The 14581-nt window shown below is 36.0% G+C and overlaps 1 protein-coding gene across 4 annotated transcripts in view; it reads right to left on the bottom strand.

Moving 5' to 3' along the window:
• Positions 1–14581, bottom strand: part of Ten-a (Teneurin-a transmembrane protein) — a 928723-nt gene that overhangs the window by 70390 nt on the left and 843752 nt on the right. For 3 of the 4 annotated variants that reach the window (XM_074176153.1, XM_074176155.1, XM_074176156.1), the window contains one exon: positions 4041–4067. The exons of the other annotated variant lie outside the window; for it this stretch is intronic. In XM_074176153.1, coding sequence (XP_074032254.1) covers positions 4041–4067 — 27 coding nt within the window. The remainder of the gene's footprint in view (positions 1–4040; positions 4068–14581) is intronic. 4 annotated transcript variants of the gene reach the window in all.

The raw sequence follows: 14581 nt of genomic DNA, 5'->3' as shown, positions 1-14581 counted from the left end.
CGATAGATATACCTGATCTGTTCAAAAAATCAGGTGAATGTTCAAATTTCTCAAGTAACATACATTCGATTAGTGATTTCTATGTTGATACACTGGTTTTGAATATATGGATCATAGAATTTGCATCAGATTTTGTGTGAAAAAATTGAATTGAGTGCCCAAAAACACATGAGATGTTGACAGTGGCATACGATAATTGTACTCTTCTACTCTACTCATCAATAACTGACGAAAATGTTGGGAAAATGAAGAAAATTGTTATGGATAATCGTTGAATCGTATTAGAGAAGTTGCTGACGATGTTGGCATATTGGTTGGCTTATGCCATGCAAGGTTTTTTGTAAATTTTGGGCATGAAGCGTTCCAAAAGTGCTGTATTTGGACAAAAAAACGTTGCATGAGCATCGCTCAGGAATTTTCAATGATATCAACGGTGACCCAGATTTGATTTTGAGGGTCATAATTGGTGCAGTAATTGACGAGGACTAGATAAGATGGACCATATCGGGATTTTCCGTCAAGTCACCAAGACCTGACGGTATAGGACCAGCCTTGCTTCGATGGGGACTGGATATTCTCATGCCGCACCTGGTTGGAATATTCAGAGCCCCTCTAGCTCTGAGGTATATTCCCAGTGAGTGGAGAGAAGTACGAGTAGTATTTATACCCAAACCAGGTAGGATGGACTACACCCTACCAAAAGCATTCCGACCAATTAGTCTCACATTGTTCTTTTTAAAAACTATGGAGAGGCTATGTGAGCGGTACATAAGAGATGAAGTACTAGTTCACAACTTATTTCATCCAAATCAGTATGCATATACTCCGGAAGGTCTACTGATTCGGCCCTTCACCACGTGGTTGGAAGAATCGAGAGATCATTGGAGAACAAATAATCCATCCTGGGTATATTTATAGATATCTAGGGAGCGTTTGATAAAACAACCTTTCCAACAATTACCCACCAACTACACTCCAGGAATGTACCCCTGGTAGTAGGAGAATGGATACTCAATATGCTCTCTAGTAAAGCAATGAGGAGTAATGTAGAAGACATCACAGTGAAAGGACTGGTCATAAGGGGATGTCCACAGGGAGGGGTCTTATCACCCTTTCTCTGGAACATAGTTACGGATACCCTGATTGATCACCTCAACATAATGAATTCTAAACAATTGCATATGCAGATGTCATAGTTATCTTGCAGACCGGTGAATTTGTGAACACACTGTGCGATAGAGTGCAGGATGGGCTCGAATTGATAGAAACAGTGTAAGGAACACTCACTGTCGATCAAACCCAAGAAGACTGAGATGGTCTTTTTCACCAGGAAAATAAGTTTATTGGGCTTGAAACCTCCCAAAATTTTCAAAAGCAAACTAAAGTTATCTGAAGGGGTGAAATACCTTGGTACTATCCTCGATAGAAAGCTAACATGGAACTCTCACCTGCAGAGTAGAGCAAAAAGAGCATATGTGGCTCATGAGCAATGTCGGAGAACAGTGGGACGCGCATGGGGTCTTTCACCCCATGTGGTTACCTGGATCTACACTGCAATAATAAGACCTATGTTAACGTACGGAGCCATTGCATGGGGACTGAAAGTTCTACAAGCAACGGCCATTCAAAAGTCATATCAAATATAGCGACTGGCTTGTTTCAACATCACAGGAGCCATGAGAACAACACCAACCGCGGCAATGGAATTATTCACTGGTCTGACCCCTCTGGACCTGTACGTCAAGGAGGTTGCGTTAATGGCCATGGTACGATTGCGCACAGCTGGTGTGAACCTTGAATCGGAGTGGGTAGATTGAGGCTACGACGAGAAGTGCTTGTTGCGCAACCTCTGCTGCAGACAACCAGTGACGCAATTGAACCGAGGTTTGTGTTCAATAAACCCCATAAAATACAAATGAAACAGAACACTGAGTCAGGTGCTACAAATGCAATACGAATATATACAAATGGCTCAAAAACCAAAAGAAGCTCTGGATGTGAAGTGTACTCCAGATTACTAAGCGTAAGGATTGGGAAATGGGAAAAAATACCAGCGTGGTCCAAACTGAACTGGCTGGTATCTCAATCGCCACAAAAGAAGTAACCCGGAAAGGAATTTCTGGCAAAAACATAATAACCTGCACTGATAGCAGACAAGCCCTACTAGCCTTGAAAAGACATCGTGTTACCTCAGGAATAGTACTAGAGTTCCACCAAGACTCAACTAAAGCCTCTGTAGATGATAAAATCATCCTGGGGTGGGTTGAAGGGTACGACAGGAGTGAAAGTAATCGCATTGCTGACTCTAGCCAAGGAAGCGGCTGGACTAAGAATTTCAGTGGCACCTACGGCCTGATGACTTCTACAATTGCGGAACTAGCCAAACGTCACATCCATGCTCAATCCCTAAAGAGATTGGATGGAATCAAAGGATGCAATCTTGCCAGGATCACCCTGGGCGACTCTGAGAAGCTGGCGCCGAAGAAATATCTGACGATAACCAGGAAAAATCTAAGCCTAACAGTAGGATTTCTGACTGGCCACTGTCAACTAAGGAAACACCTCCATATTATGGGACTAGTGGACACACCTCTATGCAGGATGTATGAACAGGAAGATGAAACTGTCAGGCATAAAGTAGATGTGACCTCTCCACCTTCCTGGAAAGGACAGGATGGACGATGACCTAGGAGGACAACTCCTCGGGAGGATCTACAATGGGTTAAATGTAGCCTAAGTGCTGTGGGTCTATACTCCCCCTTCCTACTTTACAGATACAGACCCACGAAAAGAAGGCGGTTTATTTTGCATCACGATAATGCACCTATTTGTCGTTCTGCGAAGATTGAAGAGATAAAAATCGAATCGCTGAAAGAACTTCAAGACATACCAAAAAAAAGCATTTCAGAACTGCTTCAATAATTGAAAAAAAACGCTGTCAAAAGTGTATTATATCTGAAGGTGACTACTGTGAAGCGGACAAAATAGAAATTGATGAATGAATGAATATTTTTTGGAAAAAAATGAAAACTCACCCTATTTTTTGAACACAGTAGTATTTATGAATATGAATAACGTGAATATGAAGTGAATTGAATCATCATGAAAGATATCGACCGAATCTAAAAGATTCATTTCACTTTTAGGATGTATACAGTCGTTAACCTCTTCAATTCCGTCATTCCAGTTGATGAAAAATAAAATATTCAGGTTCTCTTTCCACTTTCTCTAGTGGCGCAACTTTTTTTCTACAAGAAGCAAATACTCGATGAACAGTAACCCTGAATATTTCGACGTATGAATCAGCTGTTCTTAACCTTCCCATACGTAATTTCGTATTGGTAATAATTTCTGAGGCCTTTTCTATCAGTACTTTTTGATATTGGTAGTATTTTGTATGATCAGTATTTCTTTTTGAAAAAAATGTATCAAAATTCGTAAACTTCCTGGAAGCTTCTTGATATATTTTCTCGTCTAAAAAATATAGTGATCATACTTTAATATTCTTCGACTACCCCTCATTTCCGCTGGATCGACATGAAGCACGACTGTTCTATACTTTTTCTGTAGATTATGTCCTGAATAATAGTTTACTGGTCTTGTAAATCAGAATATCGAAGAGAAAATAATATCTATAACATTCCTACTGGAAGACAACTCAGGCATCTGTACAAAAATCATTTTCCGAAAGCTATAACTGAAATGATTCATTAATTCTGACGATTTCAACAACTGTTGAACATATCCGATGAGTTTTCGACAATTTCCGAAACATCTTCCAGTAAAACCGCAAAGAAATGAAGTCAATAATTAATTCGATTGGTAAAAACTGCTCAAGTCGGACTGAAACATTTCAAACTGTTTCTGAAGCTGGCTTGACAGATACCGGCAACTTGAACGGTTGAGCTGGTTGAAAAGAAAGAAGGAAAATTTCGTTGGAAAAGAGCTTCAGGCTATACATATTAATGTTTCTGTAACAGGCAGCACACGGACTGACAAACATACAGACAGAACGAACATGGGGAGATGCTGCCACTTACCGCGGTGTAAAGGAGTTCCAGAACTCGCTACATTGGGGGTTGCAGCAGCAGCAGCGACACAGGGAACACAGAAGACAGGACAATTAACTAATCACACTGTAATACGATGCGCAGACAGCAAATCGCGAAAGATTGAGAACGAAGAGACAAAAAACGTAGCGGTTCTGCGCATGTACCACAAAGCACTTGATACCCAACAGTAGCAGTGATAAAATGAATTGAATGAGAAATGTTCACCTTGGCAAACATTTGGTGATTCACTTGAAATTTGGCGATTCACTTAAACTTTGATTATTCACTTGAAGTTTGATGATTACTTTGAAATTCGTCGATTCACTCACAATTTGGTGATTCATTCAAAATTTAGTGATTCAATTGAAACTTGTCGAATAATTAAAAATTTGGCGATTCACTTGAGACTTGGTGATTCGCTTGAAATTTGTTGATTCTCCTGATATTTGATGATTCACTTGAAAATTGGTGATTCACTTACGAGCTGGTGATTCATTTGGAATTTGGTGATTCACTTGAAATTTGTCGAACAACTGAAATTTAGCGTTTCACTTAAAAAAGTGGTGATTCAGTTAAAATTTGGTGATTCACCTGAAAATTGATGATTTACTCATAATTTGGTGATTTAAAGTTTGGCTACCAAGTAACAATTTGGCGATTCACGTGGAATTTGCTGATTCAGCTGAAGTTTGGTGATGATCTAAAAATTTTATGATCGACTGAAAAATTTGGTAATGTACTAAATTTGGTGATCCACTAAACATTTGATGATTCACTTGAAGTTTGGTGATCAATAAAAAATTCGGCAATTCACCTGAAATTTGATGATTCACTTGAAATTTGGTGATCAACTGAAATTCAGTGATTCACCTAAGATTTGGCGATTCACTCGAACTTCGATTAATCACTTGAAATTTGATGATTATTCCAAAATTTGGCAATTCACTCACAATTTGGTGATTCGCTTGAAATCTGGTGATTCGCCTGAAATTTGATGATTCACTTGAAATTTGGCGATTCTATTGAAAGTTGGTGATTCACTTGAAATTTGGTGATTCATCCGAATTTTGGTGTTCAACTATAAATTTGTTGATCAACTGACAATTTGGCGATTAACTGGAAATTTGTTGACTCTCTCAAAATTTTTGTGATTCACCTAAAAAAACCGTGTTTATGTACTTCAGAATGAATAATCATGTCATACAAATGAAGCAAAATCTTTGAATAGTCCCGCAATACAAGTTGCAAAAATATTCAATGGCAATATAAATAATTTTAAACGTCGCCTCGCCTTTCATCTGCCTTTCCAAAGGATGGACAGAATATATTTTGAAATTTTTGTATAATCTACCGTGGAGTATCAATTGAAATTTGGACGGACAATTTGCTAAAACTCATTCATTCAGCTTCTCTCTCAGTCTGTGACAAGACAATATGACGAATACACAGAAAATAAAATAACTGACAAAAATAAAATTATAATTTTTCGCTACAGTCCATAACTAACACAAGTTGAGTATGAAGTTGAGTATGAAATATACTTACAAATGAATAAAACGTGGTGGGAAAAAAAGGTAACTTTATGAGACTTGGTTGTTACTATGGCTATTGTGAAATTTTTAAAAGAGCCACTTGAGATAGAAATGAAATTAATTGAATTTGCGGATACTATTTAAAGTTTCATAGAACTATTTCAAGTGAGTTTTATGATATATCAATATTTATTTTTAGTGTGAGAAAGAGTACAACAAAACATCAGGTTGAATTTAAATATACTACTTTACTCATCATACTACTGGTATTCAAAGAAATGAATGAAAGGAATACTCTTTTGAACACTTCAGTTTTTGGGGACGTAACCTGAAGACGTAAGTCTTCATAATTCCATCTGAGATGATAAAAAAACGTCTTTCTTCAGAAAATACGCTACGGATGATCATCCGAAAAAGCAATTTCACATATTCCATCAGCCGTGAAAATCTACACTGTATGTGTGTGACCCATTTTTAATGGAAACACCCCCCTAAAATTTGAAGTTGTGAACTGATTTCAATAATTTTCTTTTTGAAATGTCGAGTACTAAAAGGTCTACCTTGGGACAGAATTTGAAATATTTATTAAAGTTTCAGGGCATACTACGATATTTTTTCTTAGTCGAAAATCGGGATTTTTTATTAGCGATTTTTTTATTGAAAAAATCACTACGCCACTGGATTCAGAGTGCCTCTAAACAGGTGTGACTGAAATTTCATGAAAAAATATTCATTATTAACAAAGTTATAACAACTCAAAAATTCGAAAACTCACACAGCTAACAGTTCCAATAAACACCCTATACAGATCGTCCTCGTATTATCTGCGGTACGGTAAATAAAATAAAAAAATATTCTATGAAACTGGTGCACTATCAAAAATGATGTTGAAAAGTAATCCTATACAAAGACGAAACAGAAATGACAGGAATGATCAAATCATTTTAGATTATTTCGGAAATAATCCTAATGCCAGTATGAGGAATGCCACTTTAGATTTGAATATCCCACGAGAAACTATTCGGAGATGTCTCAAGGCGAAGAATATTAAACCTTTCAAGCCAAAATTTTTATACACACTTCAAGAAGGCGACGAAGCAAGACGCCTGGACTATTCTTTATGGGCCCAAGGGGAATATTTAAACAATAGAAATTTCCTAAAAAATATTTTATATACTGACGAAGCCACTTTCACTACAAATGGAGTAGTGTCATCACAGAATTGTCGCTATTGGGCAGCGGATAATCCTAACTGGGTAATGAACTGTAAAATAGTATTCGAAAAAATCAACGTCTGTTGATTTTTTCGCAGAGGTTTCTGGAATTTTTGAACACAGAGTTTTGGAATGCTATTCAGGAGCTGCCAATCAATGAACGATCGAATTTAATTGTCCAGTTAAATGGGTGTTCAGTTCATTATGCCAGAGCTGTGAGGCGATGGCTTAACGAACATTTTCCAAACCGATGGATAGGCCGTGGTAGTCCGTTTATAGAGTGGCCACTCAGATCTCCAGACCTCACAGTTTTGGACTTTTTTCTCTGGGGACTTCTCACACAAAAGGTTTACAAAAACCGCCCAAGAGATAGAAATGAACTTTGTGCAAAATTCGATAGGTTAATTGTTGCACTGAATCGAAACATTTCAATAATTACTTATTAGTTACGTTTATTGAAATTATTTGCTTCATTGTAAGTTGAATTGTGTGAATGTTAGGAATCACACGTTAAAAGGTAAGACCTCGTTAGTCCTTAGCTCGCACAAGTTTCTCAACTTCTGAGAGTTGTCGTTCGTATGGGGGCGGCAGCTGATTAACGGAAACACAGATTTTAAACAGACAGATTTTAATTCCGTTATTTCCATTAAAAATATTTACGCTATTTGTTTTTTTTTTCATCTGGCGGCACTTTATTGTTGAAATCATAAAAATAATGATATATTGTGACTGTTAGCTGTGTGAGTTTTCGAATTTTTGAGTTCTCATAACTTTGTTAATAATGAATATTTTTTTATGAAATTTTGGTCACACATATTTAGAGGCACTCTGAATCCAGTGGCGTAGTGCTTTCTTCAATAAAAAAATCGCTAATGAAAACTCCCGATTTTCGATTAAGAAAAAATATCGTAGTATTATGCCCTGAAACTTCAATAAACATTTCAAATTTTGTTCCAAGGTAGACCTTTTAGTACTTGACATTAAAAAAAAATATTAAAATCGATCTACAACTTCAAATTTTAGGGGGGTGTTTCCATTAAAAATGGGTCACACTGTATGTAACGTAAGTACGTGGAAATATTCAAGCGACGTATTCCAAAGAAAATTTTGAAAAACGTCTATATAAACTTGTGTCCGGGATTATTTTGAAGTGTGATATCATAATTTTCTATTGCTTTCTATGTAACATCTAGAGGGCCATGCGTACTCCGTCATTATTTATTTCAAATTGCCCTAACTTTTTTGACAGGAAATTTTTGATAAATTTCATGAATAAACCTATTTTCCACTTCTTTTCCAAGTTAAAAAAGGTAAACTTTCTCAATAACGCTGAAGGTGATCGTTTTTGAAATATTTACACTTTTCTATATCGATGCATATTACTTAGCTCCTAGGGCGTGAAATTGCTGAGAACATTAGAAAAGCTAAGTATGTGGTGTATCTCATCAGAATGAACAACTTCTTTCTTCAAAATATTCATTCGTTTTCGAGATACAAATCACTGAAATTGCAAAAAACTTATGGCAAAAACCAACCATGTTTTGAAAAATTCCAACAATTTGAATCTCGAAGACGAATGAATTTTCGATAAATATTTTAAAAGAAGTCAAAAAGTTGTTCATTTCGACGAGATCCACCACATACTTAGTTTTGTAATGTTCTCAGCAACTTCAGTTATCGCCCTAGAAGCTGAGTGATATGCATCGATATGGAAAATTATGAATATCTCGATAACGATTACCTCCAGCGATGTTGAAGGTGTGGGAATTAGGTTATCTTTATCAAAAGTACCACAAGTTTTCTGTTTGAAATGAATAATGATAGCTTCTGCAATGCCCTCTAGATGTTACATAAAAATTAAAACAAAATTATGATTTTCCACCTCAAAAAAACCCCAGGTACCAAATTTCGTGCAATTATTTTTTTGCGGAATACCCTGTGTGTCCGAAATGAAGTATTTCCTAACACAAGTTCATATACATGTTTTCAAAATTAAAAACCGTGGTTTTTCAAAACCCTATATAGTGAAAATCATACAATGAACCATATTAATGAGTTTTAATATGGATTTTCATCAAGTATCAGCCAGTTGTGTTGAATTGTTTTCAAAATGTTACTCCATGAAGTTCCATTGTGTACCTAAGTATGACAACACGTATTTTCTGTGTTGAAGCTATTTTCTGGCTTTGTTGACCGTCATCTGCAGATTTGTATGGTTGACGTTTTGTCTATCACGGCGGTGAACATTATCAGAGGCAATGACGCAACAGTCGAAATGATCTAGTTGTCTTCACAGCTACATTGTTTGGTGTGTGGTTTCGTTTCTATCGGTTGGATTCGTGTATTGATGAGTGCTGGTGCCATATTTCATTTCTGCTGATTCCCTACATTCTCAGTAGTAATTTATTATGTCTTTTTGAATTTCCATTGTTTCCCCAAGATTATTGTCTCCCTAATAAAGAGACAATTTCATGCAGAAGAAATATAGAATTAACATAGCAGGAGTTTGGCTACCTGCACTTCATTACCACAAATCAGGTCATTCATTCAATCAATAAAAACGAAACCACCCCCAAAGCTGATGCAATTAAACCGAAGACCCAAACCAAAGCATTAGTATCGGCAATGAGTGATGAATTTGCTGGGATAACGTTCAACGCTGTTGTAGGCGAAACTTTAGGAATGAACGTCTGTAGATCACAGCTTACAAATCCAAAAAATAGCTTCGATACATCAATTTCCCGCCATGGAAGCTAGCTTTTCCGAGTAATAGTTGTCATCATGAATGCTGCACAAGATTTTTTTAAAGTTTATAGTTAACATTCCGATGACTATGCCAGTTGAAACAATGTATAGTATTCGGGTAGAGGTGGGAAAACATTAAATTGAAACTGAACTCAACTTGTGCTAGCCATGTCCTCTCAATACATACCTAGAACTAGTGATTACAAATTGATCGTTAGTTTTTTTTCAAATTATAGGTCTGACTAGGCCTATCCTAGGACTTTCCGCAATGTGAGCGACAGCTCGGGCTAGGACCGGATTTAGACGTACACAAGGATGTTTAGACAAGACACAATGATGTCCCGGAGCCCCGGAAAAATTCGGCTCGGAGCTCCGGGGGGAAGGTATTAGGTTAAACGGGGTGGGAAAAAGAGCTCCGCTAAGGGGTGCGATGCCCGGGCAAAGAATCAGAGAGAGCCGATCTCTGCTCTTTCGTGCAGAGCTGGAGACCTGTGAACGCCATAGAGGGTCGCGTGGAGTTTTCTCTATGGTACCTCCATCTGAGAAAGCGGATCAAGCTATGTTGGAATTATGGAAAAAGTTTTTCATCAAGCGATAGGTAGTTCCTGAACAAGGTGAACTGAATCACTGTTAATGGTTCCATTCAATTGTTAGTATTGTTTTGTTTTGAATTTCTTTTCGCATATTCACAAATTATCAAAGCGATTATCCAAGTGTATATACATGATAAGGCAACTTAGCAACATAATAACAACGGATTGTTCAAGAGTAGCTTATTTCGCCATTTTTCACAGCATAATGACATATGGACTAATAGTTTGGGTTTCACCATGTCATCTGGATATCATATTTAAACTAAAAAAGAGAAGTTGTAAGAATTATGGCACATAACGACGATCATTGTTAACCTCTTTTCAAAAATCTCCGTATATTAACTCTGCGATCTTACTTCATAAATGAATGTCTACGTTATCTTGAAAATTTAATGGGTAAAAATAAATTGACTCAGCAGGAGGACAAACACTACCATGATACCAGGGCCAAAACAAATGTAAGGCTCCCAAATATAGGTTAGGTAAATCGCAAAACTTTTATTTATTTACAGCGTGACTCAGGGTCGATGGTAGGTTAGACGTTTCTGGAAAACGCAAAGCATGAATTTTCTGAAAATTTCACCTCTCACATTTCTTTACCTGTTCTATCGATCTGAAATATTTTCAGCATTGCGGCGTTGCCACTTCCATCAAAAAGTCCTAGCAACTTTATTTTTTCAAATGGAACATCCCGTATATTAATACATTTTTGATACCACTCTGGTATTTTAATACTTTTTTGTTGATAATGTCCTATACCTATCTCTATCTGTTTTCGAGATAAAAAATAAATTGTGCTAAATATGGTTTAAAACATAGCCTTCATTGAAATCAAGTACATCAGTACTCTCAATTCATGGAAAGTTGATATTTTGATGATAGTTTGGACAAACTCGAAATATATAAATAACACCAAGAAATCTACTCCATGTCATACAGGGCGTGCTGAAATTACTATTATTTCGATTGTGCATAAAAGTAGTCAAAAGTATATTTGTATATACTGTATTGTGTATACTGTATATTACTCGATGAATTGAAAGATGGTGAAAAATGCCTCAAGATGATATATCATGTCCCTATATCTAAATCTAACAGATAGAGATGAAATAAATCTAACAGATAGAAATAAGTATAGGAAATTACAAAAAAGTATTAAAATACCAGAGCAATTTCAAAAATTTATTAATATACGGGGTGTTCCATTTAAAAAAATAAAGTTGCTAGGACTTCTTGATGGGAGTGGCAACGCCGCAATGCTGAAAATATTTTAGATCGATAGAACAGGTAAGGAAATGTGAAAGGTGAGAGGTTTTCGAGAAACGTCTAACCTACCATCGACCGTGAGTCACGTTGTATATCTTTGAAATTTTTTAATGCGTTGCCATATGAGTTTCAGACTTTGGACACGAGTATGAACAATTTCAAAGTGAGTTTTAAAAATGTTTGCTTGGAAAATGAATTTTATTGATATCTAATTAATTATTTTATATTTTTTCCAATGAATAATTTTTTAATGGCACACTGTATAATTTCATCTCGTAACTCTGAATGCCAATTTCTGTATTTGAGACTTGCCAAGAATATTTCAAAGCATATTTCAACACAAAAAAATGGTTGAATATCGTACTCACATATACTTTACATATAAATAACTACGCAAAAAACGTGTCGAAAGTTAACACCATGTTTCACTGGTGATAAAATCTAGCTCTTAGTTTCTGACATAACCTCAAATAGACCGGTTGTAACTAATATATCGAATCCATAAATATTAACCGCTGATCTATTAACCTCTCAACTTCCAATTGACGAAGTTTGAATTGTTTCATGTTCAGCTCTGAAGAGGGATTTTTGAAGGTTAACTTACGAATGAATAACAAATAATGAACTATGCATGAAGTAGATTTGGGCTTTTATAGCTACCACTTTTTTACTCATTTACTGGTCACCTTGTATTGGGGATTATGAAAGCAATTTCAAGTAAGAGTTCTGTTTAAAATACGATGAATTTTCGTTTTCCAAAAAAATATTTATTTATTCATCGATTTCTATTATTTTCCCTTCAGAGTATCCCTCTCAGCAGCGGTTTATTCAACCGATGAAGTGGAATGGATTCTAGTTTCAGTCACTTCAAAATCATGGACCAACCCCCAAGCAAGATTTTTTTATGTGGCTGTGATTTTTGTAATTCAAATAGAATTTTCTGAATTTATTTTCTGCGTTCAAAGTATTTATCATCAGATTTCGTGGTGTATTTTTATAAATAAGAACGTTTCAATTCATTTCTATCAGTAGGAATCCCTCATCTACCTAACCCAAGTTTTTTAATTCTATGAACTTTATAGTTATACTTCTTTTGGAAATAGAAGGAAAAAGTAACTAGTTCTGAGAATGTGAGATTGATCTGATATGTGAATGAACGAATTGTTGAAGAAGTTGAATTGAAAATGAAGAACTGATACTGTTGTACTCATGCTCATGTTGACAAGAGGTTTATTCTCTGAAACGTACGTATGTTTTTGAGATTTTTTATAAAGTTTAACGTTTATTACTAGTTTGTTCAAAACTAAAAAATCGTCAGTACATATAATTTCAGTATCCAATATAATAGACTGGATGCAAACTCAACAAACATCAGAAAATACCTCCTGAGCTGACTTTATGCTGGATTCAACAGGAATTGGTATTTTGGCAGAGGTTCAGAAGTTTTGGCAAACGTTTCAGTTATATCCTAATGAGAAAATATTATGAATGACTGGAACGAACACTATTTGGCATCATGGACCGCTGAAAATTGCCCAAAATGAATGAGATTTTTATTACCAACTATTACGTGATCCACTTTAATGAACAATTCATACTTATACAGTGCCAACTCTATAACCATTCTCTTGAATTTCTCTCAAAAATGGCCCATAACAGTCAGTTTGAATATCCTTCCAGATTCAAGAGAAGGACAAACACAACCCAATGAAAATTGTTAGAAAAAAGTTAACTGCCAAAACAAAATTTTGTCGACCTCTATGAATAGCCTCCCATCGTTAATTTTTCTATAATAATTCCGCAGACTGGAAAATATAAGTTGCAAAATGGTATTTTGCAAGAGTCGAGGCTGAACCTGAATGAGATAAATTCTGACAGGAATAATTAATGATCAATTTAATCAAAGGGCATGAGATAACTATTATAAACTTCTTACTTTTTAAACTTGTTGCATAAATAACTATTCTCTAAAATAGTACAAACTGAAGGTTTTCCTATGAGTGACCTTGCAAAAGCAAATACTTCAGTCTGTAACATACGCCAACATTTTTGAATATAATAATATGCGGTATTATTAGGTGTGCTTCAACTTTACTTCTTCATATATAGTGTGGTTCCTTTAACTGGATTAAATTCAGTAGAATTGTAGCAGAATGTTTCTTGCAAAATTCCTGAGACAGGTCGATTTTGTTTTCAAGAGAGATACATTTCTACATTCTAATGAACCAAATTACATGCATCCCTTACATAGGGTAGCTCCCCCCTAAATTTTTTTAAATAGCAATAAGGGTTGATTTGTATTAAATTTTAAAGACATATTATTCCTCTAAACAGCAGTGCTGCGTACACTCCTAAGCAGGGTAGCTACCCCTAGAAAATTATTAAATAGCAATAAATGTTGAGTTGTAATGTGCTTTAGAAACAATTTATTTTCCTTAACAACAGTTATCGATTTTTAAAATTTGATCAAAGTGATTATAGTGAACTATCTAGTTTTACAATAAACATAAGGGTAACGGTTAAAAAAATGGTACAAATGAGATTTAATTTAATAGATGCTCAAAGTGTTCACCAAGTACATGCTGGTATAGTCCAAGCAGATGGTAAAATTCATTTCTTACATTTTTCAAAATGTCTGGAGGTATTTGACGGATTTCATGCCTAATGCGTTCTTGGAGTTCATGTATGGTTTCTGGTTTCGTTACATAAATTTTGGTTTTGAGGTATCCCCATAAGAAAAAGTCTAGTGGGGTAAGGTCAGGAGAGCGTGCCGGCCACTCAATTGCACCTCTTCTGCCAATCCATCTATGTGGAAAAATGTGGTCCAAGTATTGACGCACGCCGCGAGCATAATGTGGTGGTGCTCCATCTTGCTGCATCCATATCCTTTCATCAGGCAGATCTGGATCTAACTGACTAGGGTATAGGGCAGATAAGGCCGGAACTAGTTCGTTTCGAAGAAACTGCTCATATCTTTCTCCAGTCAAATTATCATCGAAAAATATAGGCCCTATCACTTGCCTACCAATAATACCAGCCCAAACATTAATTTTCACTGGGTACTGAGTGTGAGTTTTCCTCTCCCAGTGCGGTTTAACGTCAGACCAGTAGCGAGTATTTTGTCTGTTAACATGGCCACTTAGAGTAAATGTAGCCTCATCAGAGAAAAGTAGCCATTC

The sequence above is a fragment of the Leptinotarsa decemlineata genome, unplaced genomic scaffold (assembly GCF_025532065.1).
Source record: "Leptinotarsa decemlineata unplaced genomic scaffold, Ldec_3_MD MMD2_tig00001621_RagTag_RagTag, whole genome shotgun sequence".
Lineage (NCBI taxonomy): Eukaryota > Metazoa > Arthropoda > Insecta > Coleoptera > Chrysomelidae > Leptinotarsa > Leptinotarsa decemlineata.
Note: the sequence above shows the minus strand (reverse complement) of the source record. Positions and strands in the feature narration are given on the sequence as shown.